Source organism: Chrysemys picta, chromosome 1 (assembly GCF_011386835.1).
Source record: "Chrysemys picta bellii isolate R12L10 chromosome 1, ASM1138683v2, whole genome shotgun sequence".
In the NCBI taxonomy this organism is placed as follows: domain Eukaryota; kingdom Metazoa; phylum Chordata; order Testudines; family Emydidae; genus Chrysemys; species Chrysemys picta.
The window spans coordinates 358,721,608-358,747,534 of NC_088791.1; the positions used below are offsets into that span (position 1 = coordinate 358,721,608).

Genomic DNA, 25,927 nt, shown 5'->3' on the forward strand with positions numbered 1-25,927 from the left:
TTGGGGGAGGGGCAGGGGGCAGGGAGGAAGGAGCAGAGAAGGGACAGTGAGAGGAGGGTGAGGGGGCAGGGAGAGGGGAGCAGAGAAGGGACAATGAGGGGAGGGATGGGGCGGGGAGGAAGAAGCAGAGAAGGGACTGTGAGGGGAGGGGGAGAGCAGAGAAGGGACAGTTGGGGGAGGGGCAGGGGGCAGGGAGGAAGGAGCAGAGAAGGGACTGTGAGGGGAGGGGGCTGGGCAGGGCAGGGGGAGCAGAGAAGGGATGTTGAGGGGAGGGTGAGGGGAGCAGAGAAGGGACAGTTGGGGGAGGGGCAGGGGGCAGGGAGGAAGGAGCAGAGAAGGGACAGTGAGAGGAGGGTGAGGGGGCAGGGAGAGGGGAGCAGAGAAGGGACAGTTGGGGGAGGGGCAGGGGGCAGGGAGGAAGGAGCAGAGAAGGGACTGTGAGGGGAGGGGGAGGGGGCCTGCTGCATAGGGCCCAGCATGGGCGTAACTTGGATCCATTGCTCCCTGGCCGCAGGACGGCCGCAAGGTGAGGCAGGTGGTAGGGATAGCGGCTGCCTGGAGTGGGCCTGGCTGGGCCAGGTGCCCTTCTCATATGTTGTGTCTACAGTTCTGAGAGAAAGCGAGTCACAGCCAGGGACCCTGCCTGACTTTCCCAGCTCTAGACCAGGACTGAGCTGGTTTGGACCTGCCTTTTGTATTTGGACTTTTAGAAAGGGGGGGGGGCTGCCCTGCCCCTCCTGTCCTGCCCCCTGGCAGGGCCCTGGGGGGGGGGCTGCGCTGCCCCTCACGATCTTCCCCCTGGTAGGGCATTGGGGGGGGCTATGCTGCCCCTCATGTTCTGCCCCATGGCAGGGCACTGGGGGGGCTGCGCTGCCCCTCACGATCTTCCCCCTGGCAGGGCATTGGGGGGGGGCTATGCTGCCCCTCATGTTCTGCCCCATGGCAGGGCACTGGGGGGGCTGCGCTGCTCCTCACTTTTTTTTTTTTTTTGCCCCTCATGACCCAGGAGGAAGGGCCTGGCCTTTTACTATTTCCTGATAGATGGAATTTGGCACTTGAATTGGGGTTTGGTATAACCAGTCAGGAGGCCCAGCTGGGTCCCTTGGGTGTCAGGCTCCTGCCCACCCTCACCTCTTATGCTGGAGTCTCTGGTGGTGAAGTCACAAACAGGAAATCCCACCAGGATGTGCTTGGGCCCCGATTCCCGGATGTTCCCAACCATCAGCAGCTTCCTGCATTCAGATGGAGGTTAAAAATAAGTGAAGAAATCAGGCACCTGCTAGACCTATGAGAGTCCCAGAGCTCCAGGGAGAGGGGGCAGCATTCCCCTCAACTATCTGGGTCGCAGCAGTGTTCTGGTGAGACTGCCTCTGCACTAGGGTCACACCATTTAACCATGTCCCTGCAATGTTGCCTGGGTGATGGGAACTGATACTTTGGCTTTGTAGAACCATTCCTGTGGCCTCGTCCCAGAGAAGCTATGTTAGTGCATTGCTGCTAGGACAGGTTCGGACAAGGCTCTACAAAGGTTAGTGCAGGCATGGAGCCGACCATCCGGCTGCCTCTCCTCTGTTGGCCCTGATGAATGACCACACAGGGTACCTGCTGATGGGCACCTCCTGCATGTTCCCATCCTTCAGTTTTTGGTCAGGCCCATACTGAAGCCCTGAGTGCGAGGCCCATCCTAGGGCTGTGTGCGATTGGCTGTTGCAGGGGTGGGGAAGAGATGGAGGAGGATATGGTTTCTGTTAATTTGTTTACAAGAATGTTTACAATCATGGAAACTCTGTGCGGCTCTGACAGGCCCTTTGGAGACAGCTGGATTGAGCAACAGCATCTGCATCACACTGATGCTGCAGATCCCCTGCAGAGAGGGTCCTTTGCCCCTGCTTCCCAGACCTACCCCCTCCCTTCCACTGTCAGCTAGTCCTTCTCCTGGGGCCCACGACAGGATCCATCCCTACAGTCTATTTCCCAGGACTCTGCCCTGTCCAGTCCTAACCATTCTGAGCAGGGGGGCTTCCACCCCATCCTCTGGAAGACAATTCCCTGCCTAATATCTCACTCAACAAATAACGTGACCAGCCTCTGCATCTCCACAGCCTGAGGTGTCCATGGTGGCCCTGTTCATTCTGACTCACCTATCCCAGCCTTCGGTTCCCACCTGCCCCTCAGTTCCAACTAGCAGCCCGCTTGCTATCCCAGTCCTGGGCTCCCAACACAGCTCACTTGGTGTTACTGGTGTTACAGGACCACCTAGAGGCCAAGGTGCCAGTGTGCCAGGCGCTGTACAAACACAACAATAAGTTAGGTCCTGCCCCAGAGTTTATGATCTAAGGTTAAGACAAGAGACAGCAGGTGGATATAACAAACAGATGGGAAGCACCAGGCAACTGTGAGCCAGTTGTGGTGATCAGTAGTGGTATGTGTTCACAACACAGCAGCTGCCTGACCATTGCCAAGTGTTTACATAACACCACAGCATAAGTGGGTTTTAAGGGGAGATTTAAAAGGAGAATAATGTAGTCGCCTTGTGAATTATTACAGAGAGCTACTTCCACGTATAAGAGGTTGCGTGGGAGAATACACAAGGCTGCTGGTTGGAAACATTGACAAATTACCTCAATCCACTTGATATCATTTCTGAGGAGATTACAGTTTGTTTGGTAAAGGTAATTGTGTTGACATAACAGACTTCTGTAAGGTATGAGATGTAGTCCCACACAACTTTCTGATTAAAAATTAGTTTTATTCGATATATTTGTAGCCCATATTTAATGGATTTAAAATTGGTTAATTGTTATTCAGTAGCTTTCACTGATCAGAAAGCAAATATAAAATCATTACACAGGGCATACTGAGCAGAAGTGGGGAGGTGATATTACCTCTGTATACTGTTCTTGGTGAAACCAGAACTGGACAGTGTCCGAGTTTGCTGTCCACGCTTTACAAAGAATGTTGAAAAATTGGAAAGGGTCAAACTTGCCTCACAGTGAGAAGCTAAAGGAGATCAATCTATTTAGTTTAACAAGGAAAAGGTTAAGCAGTGAATTGATCATGGTCTGCAAATACCTACATGGGGAGAATTCAGATAGCAGACAGTTCTTTACTTTCACAGACTTAGGCAGAAAAATTCCAACAGGAAATAAGAGGCATCTGTATAGCAGGGAAGGGAATGAACCATTAAAACAACTCACCCAGGGATGTGGTGTATTCGCTTTTACTGGGCGGCTGCAAATAGAGACTAGTTATCTTGTTGTAAAAGATCTGCACTAGCTCAAGCAGAAGTTGTTGGGCTGGATGCAGTAGTCACAGGGTGACCTGTTCTGGCCTATGTTATTCAGATGGTCAGACTAGCTCATAATGGGCTCTTCTGGCCTAAACATCAACTAATCTCTTTATCTGGGAACCCAGTGTGAAGGACCTGCTGTTATTTGGGGATTCTCCCAGTTAGACTGAAGAACTGTGTCAAACTGTGAGGTGAATAAGGGGGAAACCAACAAACACCTTCTAATCTGGGAACCAAGACAGGATTGAAACCTACATTTCTAGTAGCGATTAAAGTGTGTGTGGGAGGGGGGGAGGGGGAGAGAACGACAAGGGGGCAGATGCAGGAAAAAAAATTCAGTTGAGCCGGGTTGCTGAGAGGTGCTCTTTAAGCGCTAATCTTACAAAAGCTGCTGCTCCCAGATTATGATAGCCCTCCTACCACAATTTTCAGACCATAAGAACATAACCTAAGAATGGCCATAAGGGGTCAGCCCAATGGTCCATCTAGCCCAGTGTCTTGTCTTCCGACAGTGGCCAATGTCAGGTGCTTTAGAGGGAATGAAAAGAACAGGCCAGTTAGTGAGTGATCCATGCCATCATCCAGCCCCAGCATCGGGCAGTTAGGGCCTAGGGACACCCAGGGCATGGGGATGTGTCCCTGACCATCTTGGCTAATAGTCACTGACGGGTCCCAAATGGGTCTGTGTAGATGGGCGCGCGCACACACACACACCCACCCACCTGGGAAATATTTTTTTAAATAATGAGGAAGATTACTTAGGAGGTGCATGTTTTTAGTACCACCTGGGAAAAAAACCTGATTGGATGCTTTCCCCATGTTACTCACTTCCTGGTGAAGAGCAGCCAATCACTGATCAGGGCTGCAGCTAGGGTCAGCAGGCAGACCTCTTCCCCCGCCCCGCAGGAACCCTCACCATTCTCAAAAGAGTTGAGGGGGGGGGAGCAGAAAGGCCCCAGCTGCTCCCCTCTCTCCCCACTCCTCCTCTGCTCTGTGCCCTCCCACCCCACATTCCTCCTTGCAACACTAAGCCTGGGAAGGGGAGAGGAGGATGAAGGTCTCCTTAGCTGCAGGAGGAACAGAGGGGAGGCTGGAGGAAGGGGCAAGAACTGATGTGAGGGCAGAATGATGGAGGCAGGGGGCAGAATTGATTTGGGGGTTGTGGGGTGAATTAATTGCTGGGTAGGGGAGATGGGCTGATGTGTGAGTGATCGTAGACACCCCCCACCCCATAGACACACCCTTTTTTTCCAGCCCACTGTAAGAACTGCCCTTAACTCCTAACTCTTCTTAGCTCTTGTCCTGGCTGCCTCTTCTAACCTCCTCCTCCGGAGTCTCTTCATCCATGCTTCTGCAGCACAGCGACCTCACTTGGCAGGGACTACCCGGCAGTACATGCCTTGTTCTGGTAGGTGCCTCTTAGAAAGCTGCTCACTTAGGCCTGGACTTCCTCCCTGGTAGCGAACAGTCTCCTTCTGTTCCCCTGGAAATCAGCTGGGAGGAAGCAAGATGGGGAGGTGGTTTCCGAAATGCTGTGGACTGTGATTACAGACTTCGTCTCAAACTCCATTGGGGGTGGGGAGAGCAGGAGCGGCTGCCTGGGGGACTTGAGTTATTTTGGTGCAAGTCAAACATGTGCCTTTGATCAACACTGCTCACGGACAGATGCAAACCTGGTGGTGCGGGGCTTGTTGGCGTTTTGTAAAGGGAAGCAAACAATTTGGGGAATGTCCCTTCCCAAGGAACACGCTGGTTGCTTTGGAGGATCCAGAACTTTCTAAATATAGAGAGGGGATTATTTCAGAATGGAAAACGTTTGTTCAGGAAGGAAAGACTCTGAGATCAGCCGACTTGAGACTCACCCACATGCTGTTGACTCCAACAGACCTCTCCAGCTTGGGAGCAGGGAGCCGGGGTGTGGAGACTGCAGGGAGGAGGAAAATCTCTAGGCATTACCCATCAGTGCCTGAATTTGTCCTCACGCAGTAGCCTTCTCTCAGTTCTGGGCTAGCACTTATGGACAGGTGGTTTCTGAAGCAGACACACATGTGGGGCCTGGTGAGTCCTCCTGGGGGAGAAGGAAGAAGGAAAAAAAATCCCAAACCCTGAATCATAAGGTTCCCCTTGGTTTTAAATCACAGATAACTGGGTTCCATCTACCACGCTTCACGCATGCTGAGTACTAGATCCTGCCAAATATCCCCAGCAAGCACCCCCACCTCTCTACACACACACACACGTGAAAAAATGGCACCAGTCAACATAGTAACAGTGCAAATACACACTGCCACAAACACAGTACTCTCTAGCTATACTGCAGCAAGACACACACAGAGAGAGATAACCTGGTATGAAATAGCTCCATCTAGTGATAATTTTTATTTACACAGGTTTCAGAGTGGTAGCCGTGTTAGTCTCTATCAGCAAAAACAACAAGGAGTCCTTGTGGCACCTTAGAGACTAACAAATTTATTTGGGCATAAGCGTTCATGGGCTAGAACCCACTTCATCAGATGCATGGAGTGGAAAATACAGTAGCAGGTATATATACACAGTACATGAAAAGATGGGAGTTGCCTTACCAAGTGGGGGGTCAGTGCTAACAAGACAATTCAATTAAAATGGAAGTGGGCTGTTCTCAACAGTGGAATACCAAGGGAGGAAAAATCACCTTTGTAGTGGTAATGAGGGCAATGTAATCAGGGTGGCCCATTTCAAATAGTTGACAAGAAGGTGTGAAGATCAGCAGGGGGAAATTAGTTTTTGTAATGACCCATCCACTCCCAGTCTTTATTCCGGCCTAATTTGATGGTGTCCGGTTTGCAAATTAATTCCAGTTCTGCAGTTTCACGTTGGAGTCTGTTTTTGAAGTTTTTTTGTTGAAGAATTGCCACTTTTAAGTCTGTTATTGAGTGACCAGGGACACTGAAGAGTTCTCCGACTGGTTTTTGAATGTTATAATTCCTGATGTCAGATTTGTGTCTATTTATTCTTTTGTGGAGAGACTGTCTGGTTTGGCCAATGTACATGGCAGAGGGGCATTGCTGGCACATGATGGCATATATCACATTGGTAGATGTGCAGGTGAACGAGCCCCTGATGGTGTGGCTGATGTGGTTAGATCCTATGATGGTGTCCCTTGAATAGATATGCGGACAGAGTTGGCAACAGGGTTTGTTGCAAGGTTTGGTTCCTTGGTTAGTGTTTTTGTTGTGTGGTGTGTAGTTGCTGGTGGCTATTTGCTTCAGGTCTGTAAGTGAGGACTGGCCTGTCTCCCAAGGTTTGTGAGAGTGAGGGATCATCCTTAAGGATAGATTGTAGATCCTTGATGATGTGCTGGAGAGGTTTTAGTTGTGGGCATTCTGTTACTTTCTACTTTTACTTTACAAGTAGTAATTTCTCACCTTAAATGTTGTTTTAGGCATTTCTTCTGCAAGCCAGACACCTTTTCCAGCCGGGGCTCAGCTCTTCTCCCCCACTTTTGTCTTTGTTTCGTAGAGCTTGTCTACGCTTACATTTTATAGCTCTCTAATTGGTGGCTCAGGGGTATGAAAAATCACCCCCCTGAGTGCAGCAAGTCTGAGCGCTTTAAAGTGCTAGTGTAGACAGGCTCCCAGCGCTCGGAGTTATTCCCCTCGTGGAAGTGGATTACCAGGAGTGCTGGGAGAGCTCTTTCCCAGCGCTCGCGCGTGACCACACTCACACTTCAAAGCGCTGCTTCAGGAGCGCTCCCACAGCAGCGCTTTGAAATTTCTAGTGTAGATGTAGCCTACGATGTTTCCAGCAGTCATTCTGGGCAGGGTTTCAGTGAAGAATGACCCTGAATACGTCACTCCCCTGTCTTAAATAGGTTTTACATATGGCGGGAACCCTTTGTTTTCCAGTGTGGTTCCTCCTCCCCGCCAGTGGAAAAATACTGATATTCTATCATGGAATCCAATACCAGGTGACTTAATCACATGACCCTACAGCGTCAAAGCAGCCATGATTCAAAGGTTGTTTGTAGGGTCCCAGGAAGCATCTCGGGAAGGTGGGAAATGAGCATCTTCAAAGTCCTATTTTTCTCCCTAATGGCCATCCAGACAGATTGCATTCTGGCTGGTGGGTGTTCCCGAGGTGTAAACCCACTTTGTAATTGTTACACAGTCAATATTCCTAACTTCAGACACAGAAATGATACATGCTTATAAATAGGATAATCATCTTCAGCAAACCATAACCTTTCCAATGATATCTCACAAGACCCATCTTGCATAAAACATATCTTAGTTATGCCATATTCATATCATAACAATTTCTCTATGAAAAATGGGGTGTAGCATCACAGGGGCACTTAACCAAGACAGCCCGAAACCCAGTGCTCCAGTCTGGAGGGCTGTGACTGCAGGCAGCAAGAGGGAACTGGTTTCACTCCCCTCTCCAGCCGCTGAATTCCAGGCCGAACTGTGGAAGGATCCCTCCTTACAGAAGCTGAGGGAACTTGCTGACCCCCAAGGGGTTTCGCCATGCTGTGAAGGCTGCAGGGAAAGATTCCTATGGGAGAAGGGATTCCTGTACTGGGAATGGGTTCTCCCAGGGGGAGTGGAACTACGGGGGATCAGGAGACAGCTGGTGGTCCCCCAGAAGTACCACCGCAGGCTGCTGTACCTGCCCACGATGTCCCTCTCCCGGGACACCAGGGGATCCAGTGCACCAGGCAGAGGGTGCTACAGAACTTTTACTGGTCCAGAGTCTGTGATGCCATCCAGCAGTACTGCAGGTCCTACGACCCCTGCCAGAAGGTAGGGAAGGCCCGGGACAAGGATAAAGCAGCCTTGAGACCCCTCCCTGTCATACAGGAGCCTTTTTCAGAAGGTGGCCATAGACATAGTGGGGCCCCTCAGCAAGGCAGCCTGGGCAGGGAAGAAATACATTCTGGTGGTGGTAGATTTTGCGATCCATTACCCAGAAGCGGTGCCCCTATCCTCTACCAAGGCAGACACTGTGGTGGACGTGCCGCTGACCATCGTCAGCAGAGGGGGGTTCCCCCGGGAGGTCCTTTCAGACCAGGAGTCCAATTTCATGTCAGCCCCGCTCTGGTGCTTGTGGGAGAAGTGTGGGGTCCAGCACCACTGGGCCTCGGTGTATCACCCTCAGTCAAGTGGGCTGGTGGAGAGATTTAATGGGACCTTGAAGATGATGTTCAATATTCTGTTTAATATCTTCAATGATTTAGATAATGGCACAGAGAATACACTTATAAAGTTTGCGGACAATACCAAGCTGGGAGGGGTTGCAAGTGCTTTGGAGGAATGGATTAAAATTCAAAATGATATGGAAATGACTGCCTAAGAAGGAGTACTGCGGAAAGGGATCTGGGGGTCATAGTGGATCACAAGCTAAATACGAGTCAACAGTATAACACTGTTGCAAAAAAAGCAAACATCATTCTGGGATGTATTAGCAGGAATATTGTAAGCAAGACACGAGAAGTAATTCTTCCGCTCTACTCTGTGCTGATTAGGCCTCAACCAGGGTATTGTGATCAGTTCTGGGCGCCACATTTCAGGAAAAATGTGGACAAATTGGAGAGAGTCCAGAGAAGAGCAACAAAAATGATTAAAGGTCTACAAAAGATGACCTATGAGGGAAGATTGAAAAAATTGGGTTTGTTTAGTCTGGAAAAGAGAAGACTGAGAGGGGACATGATAACAGTTTTCATGTACATAAAAAGGTTGTTACAAGGAGGGAGAAAACTTAACCACCTCCCACAAACCATCACACCTCCCAGTCAGCCTGCCAGCATGCAGGTCCCAATCTGAGTGTCTGTGTATATCCACAGCCAGGGTCCAGCAGCTGTCAGCACACTCCAGTCACACTCTGGCTTATATCAGCCTTGGCTACCACTTGCAGGATGAGCCCAACACACTCCCTGTCCTAGATACTACTCTAAATGGAGTTACCTGCACAGATCACAACACTGGATTAGTTTGATTAAAGAATAAAACAAGATTATTTAACTTCAAGCAGATAGATTTTAAGTGAGTACAACTATAAGGCATTAAAGTCAGAAATGATTACAAGAGAAATAAAGATAAAACACTTCCTAGTACTAAAACTTAAAGTAGACTTGGTTTAAGGTGAAGTCCTTTACCACATGTTCCCAGTAACACTGCTGACCAAACTCTCAGGCCAGGATTGGCTCTCAAAGTCCAACGTATGTTTCTTTTGTCTTCTTAAGTGAAAGAGAGAATGAGATGAGAGATAACGGGGAGTATTTATAACCCTCACTTTTATAAGTCAAAAGCAACAGAGGGTCCTGTGGCACCTTTGAGACTAACAGAAGTACTGGGAGCATAAGCTTTCGTGGGTAAGAACCTCACTTCTTCAGATGCAAGCGCTTCTTGCAAGTGAGGTTCTTACCCACGAAAGCTTATGCTCCCAGTACTTCTGTTAGTCTCAAAGGTGCCACAGGACCCTCTGTTGCTTTTTACAGATTCAGACTAACATGGCTACCCCTCTGATATTTTATAAGTCAGTTACCCTTTGAAAATGCATTTTTCTGAGGGTTACTCCTAGATACAGTTCATTCCTGCGGTGATGAGAGAGACAAGGTATCTGGTGGTGAAAGAGGTTGCATGCTGTTGTTTGCTAAGATGCAAATTGGTCTGTTCCTGCCCCCACACCTTCCTTGGCAAAGAATGGCCGCTTGATAGGTGACTGCCCATCAACTTTGATGACACCTGGCTAGAGGCAACAGCTTGTCCCTTGTCTTTGAGAAACTAGTAAACACGTTTCAGACCTAATTTCAACTTGTTTATAACTTTACATATAAAGTTGCTTCACACATTTCACCATGATATTATTCACTATCAGGTTATTAGTTTTCAAATACCTCAACAAGGCATATTTTGTACAAGGATTATTACAATAGTATGTAGGTTGTGAATACAGGGGTGCATTCAGTCACAAGCCCCCACCCTGATCACCACCTACTCCCCACCTCCCAAAGCAACACATACCACCCTGGTATCACCCCCTCCTCACCCACCTCGGTCCCTGCCCACTCTCACACCCCAGTGACCACCCCCTTAGGGTTGCCAGGTGTCTAGTTTTCGACGGAAATGCCCGGTCGAAAAGGGACCCTGGAGGCTCCGATCAGCACTGTTGACTGGGCTGTTAAAATTCTGGTGCCTGCCCTGGCTCCACGCGGCTCCCAGAAGCAGCGGCACGTCCCCCCTCCGGCTCCGTGGGCTATCCCCAGCCCAAGCACCAGCTCTGCAGCTCCCATTGGCCGGGAACTGTGGCCAAGGGGAGCTACGGGGGCAGCACCTGCCGATGGGGGTGCGCACACCACGCAGAGCCGCGCCTCTGTGTAGGAGCTGGAGGGGGAACATACCGCTGCTTCCGGGAGCTGCTTGAAATAAGTGCCACCCGGAGCCTGCACTCCTGACCCCCTCCCGCACCCCAACTCCCTGCGCCAGCCCTAATCCCCCTCCCACCCTCCGAACCCCTCAATCTCAGCCCGGAACACACTCCTGCATGTGAGCAAGCAACCAGGGAGCTTTGCGAACAGGGGCTGCTAACAGGGAGTTTCGAGAGGGAGTTTGGAATGGGGCGAGGTACTCTTGCCATTCCTTAAAACCTTTAAACTAACTATAATCAAAACTTCTTGATTTAAACAAAAAACCCTGTCATTAACCTTGGTAGCAGTAGGAGAAAATGCAGGCAGAAGCCCAGCAGCAGAGTGGGGGCTATCCTGTTTATTGCACTCAGTGTAGCATGTATGATTACCGGCCCTGTGGGCAGGTGATGTATGTGTGCATTCGGTGCAAGGAACTCCTGGCCCTCAGAGACCGTGTACGGGCCAGGGTGGCGGAACTGGAGGAGCTAAGGGAGGCAGAGAGGTATGTTGATGTGGCTTTCCGGGACACTGTAGATTTGTCCCACCTCTGGTCAGACAGCCCCTGCGCTGTTAAGGAGGATGAAAGGCTCAGGGAAGGAGAGCAGTCAATGGGAGCAGAGGGAAACCTTCCCATAGTGGAGACCCTCCTTCCAGATGATGTTGGGGTATCCTCTCGCACTGAGGTTACCTCTCTGGGGGAGAGCGACAAAGAGTCCTGTGGCACCTTATAGACTAACAGACGTATTGGAGCATAAGCTTTCGTGGGTGAATACCCACTTCCTCAGACGCACGAAAGCTTATGCTCCAATACATCTGTTAGTCTATAAGGTGCCACAGGACTCTTTGTCGCTTTTTACAGATCCAGATTTACACGGCTACCCCTCTCCGGGAGAGGGAACTCCAGTCATTAGGAAAAGGCAGGTGTTAGTAATGTGAGATTCGATCATTAGAAACATAGGTAGCTGGTTTCAGAGTAGCAGCCGTGTTAGTCTGTATCCGCAAAAAGAACAGGAGTACTTGTGGCACCTTTGAGACTAACAAATTTATTAGAGCATAAGCTTTCGTGGACTACAGCCCACTTCTTCGGATGCATATAGAGTGGAATAAATATTGAGGAGATATATATACACACATACAGAGAGCATGAACAGGTGGGAGTTGTCTTACCAACTCTGAGAGGCCAATTAAGTAAGAGAAAAAATTTTTTTGAAGTGATAATCAAGATAGCCCAGTACAGACAGTTTGATAAGAAGTGTGAGAATACTTACAAGGGAAGATAGATTCAATGTTTGTAATGGCTCAGCCATTCCCAGTCCTTATTCAATCCTGAATTGATAGTGTCTAGTTTGCATATCAATTCCAGCTCAGCAGTCTCTCGTTGGAGTCTGTTTTTGAAGTTTTTCTGTTGTAAGATAGCCACCCGCAGGTCTGACATTGAATGGCCAGATAGGTTAAAGTGTTCTCCCACTGGTTTTTGAGTATTATGATTCCTGATGTCAGATTTGTGTCCATTAATTCTTTTGCGTAGAGACTGTATGGTTTGGCCAATGTACATGGCAGAGGGGCATTGCTGGCACATGATGGCATATATCACATTGGTAGATGTGCAGGTGAACGAGCCCCTGATGGTATGGCTGATGTGATTAGGTCCTATGATGATGTCACTTGAATAGATATGTGGACAGAGTTGGCATCGGGCTTTGTTACAAGAATAGGTTCCTGGGTCAGTAGTTTTGTTCAGTGATGTGTGGTTGCTGGTGAGTATTTGCTTTAGATTGGGGGGTTGTCTGTAAGCGAGGACAGGTCTGTCTCCCAAGATCTGTGAGAGTAAAGGATCATCTTTCAGGATAGGTTGTAGATCTCTGATGATGCGCTGAAGAGGTTTTAGTTGGGGGCTGAAGGTGACAGCTAGTGGTGTTCTGTTATTTTCTTTGTTGGGCCTGTCTTGTAGGAGGTGACTTCTGGGTACTCGTCTGGCTCTGTTAATCTGTTTTTTCACTTCAGCAGGTGGGTATTATAGTTTTAAGAATGCTTGATAGAGATCTTGTAGGTGCTTGTCTCTATCTGAGGGATTGGAGCAAATGCGGTTATATCTTAGAGCTTGGCTGTAGACAATGGATCGTGTGGTGTGTCCTGGATGGAAGTTGGAGGCATGTAGGTAAGTGTAGCGGTCAGTAGGTTTCTGGTATAGGGTGGTATTTATGTGACCATCGCTTATTAGCACAGTAGTGTCCAGGAAATGGACTGCTTGTGTGGATTGATCTAGGCTGAGGTTGATGGCGGGATGGAAATTATTGAAATCATGGTGGAATTCCTCAAGGGCTTCTTTTCCATGGGTCCAGATGATGAAGATGTCATCAATGTAGCGCAAGTAGAGTAGGGGCGTTAGGGGACGAGAGCTAAGGAAGCGTTGTTCTAAGTCAGCCATAAAAATGTTGGCATACTGTGGGCCATGCGGGTACCCATAGCAGTGCCGCTGACTTGAAGGTATATACTGTCCCCAAATGTGAAATATTTGTAGGTGAGGACAAAGTCACAAAGTTCAGTCATCGGGTTAGCTGTGACATTATCGGGGATACTGTTCCTGATAGCTTGAAGTCCATCTTTGTGTGGAATATTGGTGTAGAGGGCTTCTACGTCCATAGCGGCCAGGATGGTGTTTTCTGGAAGATCACATTGGCCAAACCGGACAGTCTCTACGCAAAGAATTAATGGACACAAATCTGACATCAGGAATCATAATACTCAAAAACCAGTGGGAGAACACTTTAACCTATCTGGCCATTCAATGTCAGACCTGCGGGTGGCTATCTTACAACAGAAAAACTTCAAAAACAGACTCCAGCGAGAGACTGCTGAGCTGGAATTGATATGCAAACTAGACACTATCAATTCAGGATTGAATAAGGACTGGGAATGGCTGAGCCATTACAAACATTGAATCTATCTCCCCTTGTAAGTATTCTCACACTTCTTATCAAACTGTCTGTACTGGGCTATCTTGATTATCACTTCAAAAATTTTTTTTCTCTTACTTGATTGGCCTCTCAGAGTTGGTAAGACAACTCCCACCTGTTCATGCTCTCTGTATGTGTGTATATATATCTCCTCAATATTTATTCCACTCTATATGCATCCGAAGAAGTGGGCTGTAGTCCACGAAAGCTTATGCTCTAATAAATTTGTTAGTCTCTAAGGTGCCACAAGTACTCCTGTTCTTTTTATAGATAGCTGGGTTTTTGATGACCGGGAAAACCGTATGGTGACCTGCCTGCCTGGTGCGAAGGTTGAAGATCTCTTGAGGCATCTAGATGGACTTGTGTAATGCTGGGTAGGAGCCGGTGGTTGTGGTACATGTAGGTACCAGTGACATAGGGAAGGGTAGGAGAGATGTCCTGGGGGCCAAATTTAGGCTGCTAGGAAAGAGACTGAAATCCAGGACCTCTATGGTAGCATTCTCAGAAATGCTTCCACCATGTGAAGGACCAGGTAGGCAGGCAGAGCTTCAGAGTCTCAATACGTGAATGAGACGATGGTGTAGAGAGGAGGGGTTTAGATTCATTAGGAACTGGGGAATCTTTTGGGATGGGGGGAGCCTATACAGTAGAGATGGGCTCCACCTAAAAGAAAGTGGAACCAGACTGCTGGCACTAAACATTAAAAAGGTTGTAGAGCAGTTTTTAAACTAGGAGATGGGGGAAAGCCGACTGCTGCAGAGGAGCACGTGGATCGGACAGAGACTTCTCTTAGAGGAGAGTCTAATGATAGAGAATCTCCAGGTTATTGTCAGGAGCAGAGGATGGAAGAGGATAAAGTAGGGGCCAGATCAGATGATAAACATTCACATAAAAAAGAATCTGACACATCAGAAAAGGGCAGACAAATAAACAGCGACAAGTTTTTAAAGTGCTTGTATGCAAATGCTAGAAGTCTAAATAATAAGATGGGTGAACTAGAGTGCCTCGTGATAAAGGAGGATATTGATATAATAGGTATCACAGAAACCTGTTGGAGTGGGGACAATCAATGGGACACAATCATTCCGGGGTACAAAATATATTGGAAGGACAGAACAGGTCGTGGGTGGTGGGGGGGAGGGAGGAGTGGCACTATATGTGAAAGAAAATGTAGAATCAAATGAAGTAAAAATCTCAAATGAATCCACATGTTCCATAGAATCTCTATGGATAGTAATTCCATGCTCTAATAAGAATATAACCATAGGGATCTATTATCGACCACCTGACCAGGACAGTGATAGTGATGATGAAATGCTAAGGGAGATTAGAGAGGCTATCAAAATAAAGCACTCAATAATAGTGGGGGATTTCAATTATCCCCATATTGACTGGGTACATGTCACCTCAGGACAAGATGCTGAGACAAAATTTCTCGATACTTTAAATGACTGCTTCTTGGAGCAGCTGGTACAGGAACCCACCAGGGGAGAAGCAACTCTTGATTTAGTCCTGAGTGGAGCGCAGGATCTGATCCAAGAGGTAACTATAACAGGACTGCTTGGAAATAGTGACCATAATATAACAACATTTAACATTCCTGTGGTGGGAAGAACACCTCAACAGTCCAACACTGTGGCATTTACTTTCAGAAATGGGAACTATGCAAAAATGAGGAGGTTAGTTAAACTGAAATTAAAAGGTACAGTGACTAAAGTGAAATCCCGGCAAGCTGCATGGACACTTTTCAAAGACACCATAATAGAGGCCCAACTTAAATGTATACCCCAAATTAAAAAACACAGTAAAAGAACTAAAAAGGAGCCACCGTGGCTTAACAACCATGGAAAAGAAGCAGTGAGAGATAAAAAGGCATCTTTTAAGAAGTGGAAGGCAAATCCTAGTGAGGTAAATAGAAAGGAGCACTGCCAAATTAAGTGTAAAAATTTAATAAGAAAAGCCAAAAAGGAGCTTGAAGAATAGCTAGCCAAAAACTCAAAAGGTAATAACAAAATGTTTTTTATGTGCATCAGAAGTAGGAAGGCTGCTAAACAACCAGTGGGGTCCCTGGACGATCAAGATACAACTTGTTGCTGAGCTCTGTGACTTTCTCCTCCCTTGGTGTTCACACCTCAATTGCTAGCAGAGCACCTCACCCTCCCTCGTTGAACTAACCTCGTTATCTCCATACTGATTTATACCTGCCTCTGGAAATTTCCATTACTTGCGTCTGATGAAGTGGGCATTCACCCACGAAAGCTTATGCTCCAATACTTCTGTTAGTCTTAAAGGTGCCACTGGACCCTCTGTTGCTTTTTACGAGATACAAAAGGAACACTTAAAGACGATAAAGTCATTGCGGAGAAAGTAAATGAATTCTTTGCTTCAGTCTTCACAGCTGAGGAGGTTAGGGAGATTCCCAAACCTGAGCCATCTTTTGTAGGTGACAAATCTGAGGAATTGTCACAGATTGAATTGTCACTAGAGGTGGTTTTTGAATTAACTGATAAACTGAACAGTAACAAGTCACTGGGACCAGATGGCTTTTACCCAAGAGTTCTGAAAGAACTCAAATGTGAAATTGCGGAACTATTAACTATGGTTTGTAACCTGTCCTTTAAATCAGTTTCTGTACCCAATGACTAGAAGATAGCTAATGTAATGCCAATATTTTAAAAGGGCTCTAGAGGTGATCCCGGCAATTACAGACCAGTAAGTCTAACATCAGTACCGGGCAAATTAGTTGAAACAATAGTAGAGAACAAAATTATCAGACACATAGAAGAACATAACTTGTTGGGCAAAAGTCAACATGGTTTCTGTAAAGGGAAATCATGTCTTACTAATCTATTAGAGTTCTCTGAAGGGGTCAACAAACATGTGGACAAGGGGGATCCAGTGGACACAGTGTACTTAGATTTCCAGAAAGCCTTTGACAAGGTCCCTCACCGAAGTGTTAGGTATAAGAAGTATAAACTGTTTAATATGTTCAATTAGTTGTTTAATAAGGCGTTTATAAAGTAATGTTAAGTAAATCACTGGCTTTAAAATAAAATCCAATATGGAGCATATGAACTATTGACCCTTGGACTCCATCTCTGAGAGCGGACTTGTTTACCGTTAAGACACCGGCTCAAACCAGTTTTTCCCGCCAAAACCAGCCCTCAGCATTCCATCTCCTCAGAACTTTTCCCACCACAAAAGCTTTATAAGGACTTGTTCAGCACCTGCGCAGGGTTGTCCACCCCAGCGACAGCACGTACACAGTCGGGTCTTCACAGTGCTCCAGAGCTGAAGAGTGAAGAATACAATCTGTCCCACAGTGAGGTTAAGGAAAAGGAGGCCTGTCATCACCATTCCTGCCACACCTTACCATCTTACCAGTGGAGGGTCCTGCATTCCTAGTGTCCATCATCCCAGAGGGTCTCCTTGCCAGCGACGAAATCCAACAGTCGTCTGGACTCCCCAGTGCTCCTCCTCGAAGGCTCTAAATCAGCCAGAGAGTGGAAGGTCCTGGGCATCACACCTGTACGTGGTATCCACTGCACCTGAACAGTAGGAAAGGTTTCTGTTTTGGGACATCATTTATTGTTTTCCAGTTTCCAAGGGAGGGTTCATGGGCCTGAGCTTTAAGCTCCCAAAGCCAGTCACTGTTTCGTTGTATTAATTAAGTTTGCATTTTCCCCTATTTCTCCCAGTTTTCTGTATCTTTACCCTGAATACACTTACCTTTGTTTGTACCAAATCAACTTGTCTCCTCTTTATTTTATTTACACCACACAAGGAGGGAGGCTAAATCCACTGGTGATAGATACAGGAGGGAGTCGAGTTTGTATCTTCTAAGAAAAGGGGCTTTCCTTTCCTATTTCTCCCCTACCATTTCTAAAGTTTTCCTTTGAAGCGTTGCCTTATTCCCCTTGAGGTAACAGAAGGCTCTTACGTAAATTAAGTTGTCATGGGACTGAGAACTGGTTAAAAGACAGGGAACAAAGGGTAGGAATAAATGGTAAATTTTCAGAATGGAGAGGGGTAACTAGTGGTGTTCCCCAAGGGTCATTCCTAGGACCAATCCTATTCAACTTATTTATGAACAAGCTGGAGAAAGGGGTAAACAGTGAGGTGGCAAAGTTTGCAGCCGATACTAAACTGCTCAAGATAGTTAAGACCAAAGCAGACTGTGAAGAACTTCAAAAAGATCTCACAAAACTAAGTGATTTGCCATTTTGTTGCCCAATGAAATTTAATGTGGATAAATGTAAAGTAATACACATTGGAAAAAATAACCCCAACTATACATATAATATGATGGGGGCTAATTTAGCTACAACTAATCAGGAAAGAGATCTTGGAGTCATTGTGGATAGTTCTCTGAAGACATCCACGCAGTGTGCAGCGGCTGTCATAAAAGCAAACAGGATGTTACGAATCATTAAAAAAGGGATCGAGAATAAGACGGAGAATCTTAAATAAATCCATGGTACGCTCACATCTTGAATACTGCATACAGATGTGGTCTCCTCATCTCAAAAAAGCTATACTGGTATTAGAAAAGGTTCAGAGAAGGGCAACTAAAATGATTAGGGGTTTGGAACAGGTCCCATAGGAGGAGATTAAAGAGGCTAGGACTTTTCAGCTTGGAAAAGAGGAGACTAAGGGGAGATATGATAGAGGTATATAAAATCATGAGTGATGTGGAGAAAGTGAATAAGGAAAAGTTATTTACTCGTTCCCATAATACAAGAACTAGGGGCCACCAAATGAAATTAATGGTCAGGAGGTTTAAAACAAATAAAAGGAAGTTCTTCACAAAGCGTACAGTCAACTTGTGGAACTCCTTGCCTGAGGAGGTTGTGAAGGCTAGGCCTATCACAGGGTTTAAAAGAGAACTGGATAAATCCATGGAGGTTAAGTCCATTAATGGCTATTAGCCAGGACGGGTAAGGAATGGTGTCCCTAGCCTCTGTCTGTCAGAGGGTGGGGATGGATGGCAGGAGAGAGATCACTTAATCATTGCCTGTTGGGTTCACTCCCTGTGGGACACCTGGTGTTGGTCACTGTCGGCAGACAGGATACTGGGGGGAGCTGCACTGTGATGGCCACTGGCCTGTGCTCCCCAATGCGATGCTGCAGCCGCTACATTGATTTGACAAATAAAACCCGTGGAATTGTGCAAAGTTTTACAAGACTCTGCGCAGCAGGTTTAGTTTTTTGGCCCATGATGCGCTGGGGAGTCAAAGTGCGCAGCCCCACCCCCGCTCCGGGCGCTTGGAGCCCCAGCGCGGCAGAGGAGCCCGGTTTGGGCGCGGGACCGGACCCCCGCCGGACTCAGCTAATGCGATGGGGGAGGGGGGGAGGAGGGAAATACCGATTTCCCCCCCGCCCCTTTCTTCGATCAGCCTTTAGCCCCGCCCTTTCCTCCATCCGCGACCATAGCGGCTGACCAATAGTCTCACTGTGGCGGACCGCTCTATCCGCCCCGGAGGCTGCGCTCTATCACCCTGGGCGGGTGTCTCCTGGGCGCCGCCGGAAGCCGCTCTCTATGGTCTCAGGCGGGCCACTCTGCACACCAGGAGTTTTCTCACTGCTCGAGTGAGGGCGCCGGTTGCTCGGCAGCGGTGGGATGGGCCGGAGCGGGAGGGGGCGGCGCGCGGCGCGGGACGAGGCGGTGAGTGAGCGCCGGGATCGCGCGGCCTTGGCCCGCCTGGCAGGAGACCCGTCCCGGGGGCGCTGCGGGGTTCGCGCCGGCGCGGTTCGGGCAGCCCGGGCCCCAGGGCGGGTCGGTGCCGCGAGCACATCACCTCCCTGCCCGCCCCGTGTCCCCGCGCGGCCGGGGACCTGCCCCGAGCTCCGCCTCGCGGGGGTGTGGCGGGATGGCGGCTCCCGGCGGAGGGATCCGCCCGCAGCATTTCATGACAAGTCGCCTGGCTCCGCTGTGCACACGTGGGGCGCGACTGTCTCCCCCCTTCCGGGGTCCCTTCGTGCAGCGCGTCGCCCAGTGAGGCCACCAACTCTTGCCGGTGGCCGCTCTGACAGGTTCCCCTAAAATTCTTAATTAACTTTAGGAAAAACAAATAACATAAGAACGGCCGTACTGGGTCAGACCAAAGGTCCATGTTGCCCCGTCCTGTCTACCGACAGTGGCCAATGCCAGGTGCCCCAGAGGGAGTGAACCTAACAGGTAATGATCAAGTGATCTTTCTTCTGCCATCCATCTCCACCCTCTGACAGACAGAGGCTAGGGACACCATTCCTTACCCGTCCTGGCTAATAGCCATTAATGGACTTAAATATGCATATATGTGGCAAAATATTCTAATTTATTCATGAAGAGTTTTTTTGCAGACTGGATAATAAAAATAATGTACAATTGTGTCTATTCTTTACTGGACCTAAAGAAAATAGATACACAAATAAGATATTTTGCATATTCTTGTCTTTTGTTGTTTCTTTTGCTTTTTGGTTGCTTTTTTAAAAAGACTTGCTAGCTAGTAAGTTTCACAGCAGAGTGATATCAACAAATATATAAATATAAATTTTCACAGCAGACTTACTCAGCCTTGCAACCCAGGGGACAAATTAAACCCTGGATGGGGAAGTGAGCATGGAGACAGCGGGGTCCAGGGGTAATGGGAGGCTGGATGGGAGCCTGGGGTGGCAGTGGAGGCCAGGGGTGATGTGTGTGTGTGGGGGGGGGGCGGGCAGAGCCAGCTCCTGTGTGGCCAGGGCCCTGAGGCCAGAGTCCCACTGCTGGAGGCCAGAGTCCCAGGGCCGGGAGAGACAGTGGGGGTCAGGGGCGATGAGGAGTGTGTGTGTGGTGAGCTCAGGGCCAGAACCTGAAGTTCCACGACCGGAGCCTGCTGCTTGCCACCCCAGGGCTGAAGCCCGAAGCCCAAGCTTCACCATCCCCAGGAAGGTGGGGAACTCACTGGCTGCTTGCTTCTCTGGCATTTGTGACTCCAGGTGGGGAGGTGGCCCTGGGGGAGGATCCACTGCTTTGCCCTGCCTCCCCCAGTCACTGCCCAGGAGGCTGTGGGTGCAAGAAAATCTCCTGGTGGCCGCATTTGAGAAATGGTGAGCTAGGGTATAGCACCCATTGCTAGTGTGGAAAGCAGTATTTCAGATATTGAGGGTTAAGTTAAGAACGCTGTCTCAGCTTGGAAGTAAACTGTTGCTCCAAAGAGAGTGAAATGTGCATGTGCAGCATGACTTACTTCTGAGGAAATTTTGCACCACTACTCGTGCAGAATTCATGTCCCTGGCAGATTTCTTTGCTTCTCCACAGAAGAAAGACTTCTGACAGGAAGCAAAGAGAAGCCACAAGAGTGGTAAGATGCCCCTCCCGGGCAACATGGGCATCTTGGTTTTGGTACCTGGAGCAGCTGGCAGAGATGTAAATCACAGCAGGGCTGAGCATGGAAGTGCTTGCTATTGCAGTGCGCCTGGAGCTGAGGAGGGGCAGGGCTGGGGATGCCCGAGCAGGTCCAGCTGCTAGTCCTGGCTGGGGAAGGACAGGACTACTTCTTCCCTTGCATGGGCTGCTCCTGGGGCCAGGTCAGAGCTGCTCCCAGAAATCTCCCCTGGCTGCAGGAAGCTCCATACACCCCCTGCTTCCTGCCCTCATTGCTCCCCAGCCTCAGGGGAGGAGTCACTGTAGGCGGAGCTGCCCCCCTCCATGCATCTGGACCCCCCCGTGCTGAGCCCCAACCATCTTCACCTGGAACCCGCAGTCTCATTCCCCCTGCACCCAGAACTCCCCAACAAGCCCCTGTGCATCCATATCCTTCCCCACATGGACCTCACACTAAGCCCCTCCACACTTTGATACTGCTGGGCTGAGCCTACTTGCCCCCATCTGGATTGGAGGCAGGGCTGGGTGTGCCTGTGAGACTCTGTGCCTCTTGCTCACTCTTGTGATGCCCCTGGCACAGAGAGGTGGGGCCCTGAGGTCTTTCTGTTTCATTGATTGAGCCTGGGCTCTAGGACTCTGCAGGGTGGGAGGGTACCAGAGTTCCAGCTTTAGTCCAAGCCCAGAGGTCTGCACATTGCAGTTACATTTCAGTGTATGGTATATAGAGCAGTATAAACAAGTCATTGTATGAAATTGTAGTTTGTACTGAGTTTGCTAGTGCTTTTTATGTAGCCTGTTGTAAAATTAGGCAACTATCTAGATGAGTTAATATACCCCCTGGAAGACCTCTGTGTATCCCCAGGGGTACACGTACCCCTGGTTGAGAACCATTGGCCTGTGGCAACAGTCAGGAGGAAGCAGTGGGGATGAGGTGGGGCCTATTGAGGCACTTTGTGCTGCCTGGGGTTCTGGGGTAGAGGCCTCTGCAGAGAGGAGGCTGGCTTCTCCTTAGCTGCTCAATCACATTATAAATATTACATATTTTCCTAGTGTAACTTCAGTGATGATGGGAGTGTTCTGCCATCATGGGGTGGGGCAAGAGCGGTAGATGCAGGATCCTGAACAAGGTCCTGACTCCCTTTCTAGTACAGCTTTGCAGTCTTTACAGAAGAAGAGAGGAACTCTCTCTGCCTCTGATGCCTATGGCATAGGGTTACACTGTGGCACAAAGAATTCATGCATCAGTTTTGGACTGCATATTGGGCCACTGATGCTCTAGTCTCCTGATCTCACATATGCTGTTGATGAGTCCCCATGACTGGTGTGGTGGATGGGGATAGTGTATCTATGGGTACAGCAGAAGTGTGTAGTCTGTCAGTGCCCTAGCCCTGCTGCCGGGCAACATGTTTCACTTGGACATTGAGGAAACTCACTGGGCCTGTGAGTCTCCAAGGGATGGATTAACTTGGTTTCTAAAGGAGGAAAGGGCCTGCGCTACCCTGTTTAGATCCAGCTGTTTCCTTATGGCTACTCCTAGGTAGGCATCAGCAGACAGAATGTGAGTGAGCAGTCCTTCTCCTTGTTCCCTGTTCAGATTCAGGGCACTAACGACAGCAGTATTGTCAGTAAATGCTCCACCGCTGCTCTTGGCTACATCCAGGATGGCTTCCTACAGTACTTCGTTACCAAGAAATGCAGACGAGCGCCACTGATTCATTGGTGAGGAATGGGCTTTGGTTTGTTTGGTTCTTGTTTCTTGGTTCAGTAGGAGGGGCTACTGTTACTTAGTGGGAGGGGGGATATGCTGTGATTGATTTTATTTTGTGGGTAGAGCTTCCATTGTTCTGTACTGTCAGTAAATCCTAGCCTGGCCTTCAGTCTTGGTCATTCTTTTTCTTAATAATGGAAATGCACTGTCATGATCGAGCAGAAAGCTATGCTCAATGTTGAGGTAATTTTTCGGAGTGTTCTAAGATCCATGTGCACAGTGAGATTGTCCTAAATGTTACTGTACAATAACAGGGGCACAAGTATACTTTAGGGTGCAATTTTAGTGTCATTTGGTAATGGAGTTCCTGAATTATAGGCTCCCCCCAAAGATCGGTTTTAAAATTTTCAGATGGTGTAACAGGGTTCCACTCACTGCAGGTGCACCTCCTTATGGCTGGGTTTGGGAATTAGCCCTTGCGCCCATTTCACACCCCTTTCTATTGGTTGCTTGTGCTGTGGCCTCTCTCTCCGGGACTCAGGGTGCTCCTTCTTCATGACTCGTCCCTTTGGCCAAGTCACTGTATAGTCCTCCAGTTCTGAGGTAACAAAATCCCACCGGACAAGCTGTCCTTGTGCTGTTTCAGGCAATCTTCTGTTTCAACTCCAGTTTGTTTGCCACTTTTGCAGTGGCTGGTAGGGGAACCTGGGCCCATCTGCTACTGTGGTCTAGCCCAGGGACCCTGTAACTAGCAATCTAGGTCTGCTAATTCTCAGACCCTGTTGCTGTTTCCCTGGGCTCTTTCCTGCTCCACCTCTTCATCTCTTTGTATATCTATGGGTTTACCACTGGAGCTTCTGCCTCTCTCTGTGGCTACTTCACCTTCTTAACCACTTGTCAAATTCCCTAGTCCAGGGCAGGATCCAAGGCTTATCCTGTCTCTGGATTTACTCCTTGACCTTGGCCAACTCTCTTTTTCTCTAGTGAGTGACTGCAGAAGTCATCCTGCCACCCCCTCCTTCTCTCACTTCCTGGCCGTACCCTCCTATCCCTGCTCCTTCCCTCAGCTGGGCTTCATCTGCCATTAGACCTTATCAGTGTCTAGTTCCCCTGCAGCATATAAGGTTAATTGGCCCTTTCTGGCACACATTACCATGCTCAGGGTTCATGTGGTGTGGACACCCCATCACAGTTAAACTTTTTTTCCACAGGTCTAGGGAAGAAGGCTGTTAACTTTCATAAAATCTATGTCACTGGATTGTCCCAGTTTAGAAATATTTCAAAACTTACTGTTCCATAAAACTTTAGCACCACTGCTTACAGGTAGTTTCATTAGTAGCTCTTTTGTGATTTACTCATTTGAATCCTTAGGGGAACAGACATTGTTCCTTAAATCAAAGGATGAAGAGTTACAAATCTCACTGGAGGAGGATTTGGTGCTATGCATGTTAGTGCTTTCAGTCTGTCTTTTGCCTGGTGTAGTAGAGGCTTATGTGGGAGGCTCTAGCTGTCCATGACACCAGAGAGGATGGCATGGGAGTCCTGGTCAGGATGAATCAGTTTTGTGCCAGAAGAGGCCCATTGATTTCCAGCATTAGGCACAATTGACTGGGTCTGTGCTGGGAGCTGGGAATAGGCATGCTTGGTGCAGGCCACAGGCATGTAATGCTGAGACTAGAAGATGGGGGAGGAGAACACCAGTGGTAATGAATGGGCCATTTCACTTCAGAGGACATCCTGGGCATACTTCCCCACCGCTCAGCTACCAGCTCTGTCCTCCTGGACCCTCCATGTCCTCAGTAGGCCTGGAGTGGCCTTGGGAAGGAAGGACAGTGGTAGCTGCCGGGCTGTGAGAAGCACATTTACCAGCTGGAGGCAGCAAAGGGGAAAGGAAGCAAGCTCCAGACTGCCTACTCCACTTCAGGGGCTAGAGTAGCGGGAATGGGCTATGCATGCTCTTCTGCAGCACAGGGGAATCACAGCGGTGTGAAGTAGAGGAGGAGGGAATGAGGCCTTTTGGGAAAGGAATGGGTTCTGAAGGAAAGGGGTAAGGTTCCCACCAGCTGGGGAGTGTGGTGTTTTTGTGTGAAAGGGGAAATCTGGATACAACAGTTGGATTTTATTTCCTAGGGGTTACTATGTCCGGGCCCGAGCTGTGGATCATTGTGTGCGAGAATTTCTGCGACAGAGTCAAGGCCACCCCAGGAGACAGGTGAATTCTCTGGGGGAGGAGTGCAGGGGCTGAGCTCCCATTGTGGGGCTGGGAAGAGTTGCGTGGTGTCTGTGATCTGCATTAGTTTGGCATATCCCCTATGATCCCTTCCCAGGAAGGCACAGATGGGTATATAAGACTGGCACCATTAGTTGCCCACTTTAGTTCTTTGAGCCTGGGCAGAGGAGACAAAATCATTGGGAGGGGGGCACTGTCTGTGTACATGTTCCTACTACTGGGGCTTTGCCATGCCAGGCTAATGCCCCATGGATGTTGGCACCTACATACTCTGGTGCTTTGTGCCCTGCAAATACCCAGGCTGCTGCTGGAGTTAAATAACATTTCTCTCTCTTTTTCCCCTCCCCCCCCCCCCCCCCCCGCAGATCCTTTCTTTTGGTGCTGGCTTTGACTCCCTGTATTTCCGCCTCAAGGCTGTGGGTCTTCTGAGTTGCACTGTGGTATATGAGGTAGATTTCCCAAGCGTAGCAAGCCGAAAAGCTGCTCTGATCAAGGGTACGAAGGACCTGGCCATGGTCGTGGGAGGAGTTGGAGGGAGAGAATCAGGTATGACGTTTCTGGCTGCAGCAGGCTAGCCAGAATGCAACTTACCTGTCATCAGATGCAGAGGCAGAGTATATAGGTGGAGTGTGCACAAGGGATACTGAGAATACACTGGTTGTAAGTTTCCTGGGCCTTTTGCAGACCATTCTTGACATTGTCCCTCTGTGGTCTATTGGCGATGGGAGTCTGTGGCACGGGTTTTCCCAGTCTCCTGCCCAGTGTTCCTTCTAATTTTTCCCACATATGTGTGGAATTAATTTTGTTATGTGCACCAGTATGGAGGTGATGTGTGACACATCACCTCCATATTGGTGCACATAACAAAATCCATGTGGCGGGGGTGGGGCCAAGGGGTTCGGAGTATGGGAGGGGGCTCAGGGCTGGGGCAGAGGGTTAGGGTGCGGTGGGGTGAGGACTCCGGCTGGGGGTGCAGGCTCTGAGCTGGGGCCGAGGATGAGGGGCTCAGGG

The 25,927-nt window shown here is 48.8% G+C and overlaps 2 protein-coding genes and 1 long non-coding RNA gene across 8 annotated transcripts in view; 1 reads left to right on the forward strand and 2 right to left on the reverse strand.

Annotated features, from left to right (window-relative positions):
- Window positions 1–1,214, reverse strand: part of DCHS1 (dachsous cadherin-related 1) — a 125,529-nt gene extending 124,315 nt beyond the window's left edge. Inside the window, exon 1 of the mRNA XM_065596708.1 lies at window positions 1,132–1,214. The gene's annotated coding sequence lies outside the window, so the exon portion shown is untranslated. The remainder of the gene's footprint in view (window positions 1–1,131) is intronic.
- The window catches only part of LCMT2 (leucine carboxyl methyltransferase 2), a 517,091-nt gene that overhangs the window by 398,988 nt on the left and 92,176 nt on the right, over window positions 1–25,927 (forward strand). For 2 of the 5 annotated variants that reach the window (XM_065596780.1, XM_008176240.4), the window contains exons 1-4: window positions 19,120–19,295; window positions 22,573–22,697; window positions 24,817–24,898; window positions 25,282–25,462. In XM_065596780.1, the coding sequence (XP_065452852.1) occupies window positions 19,251–19,295; window positions 22,573–22,697; window positions 24,817–24,898; window positions 25,282–25,462 (433 nt within the window). In that variant the 5' untranslated portion in view covers window positions 19,120–19,250. Of the gene's footprint in view, window positions 1–19,119; window positions 19,809–22,572; window positions 22,698–24,816; window positions 24,899–25,281; window positions 25,463–25,927 lie in introns of those variants that run through there. The other 3 variants (XM_065596791.1, XM_065596785.1, XM_065596795.1) reach the window with 3 other exon arrangements.
- LOC101951518 (uncharacterized) lies at window positions 2,729–19,026 on the reverse strand. 2 transcript variants are annotated; one of them, XR_006175443.2, is made up of 4 exons: window positions 17,360–19,026; window positions 17,012–17,178; window positions 5,152–5,357; window positions 2,729–5,066 (listed from the first exon to the last, which is right to left on the reverse strand). It is a non-coding gene; the product is annotated as an uncharacterized LOC101951518 (long non-coding RNA). The 2 variants fall into 2 exon arrangements; XR_255745.5 differs by having other exon boundaries at window positions 17,012–19,026.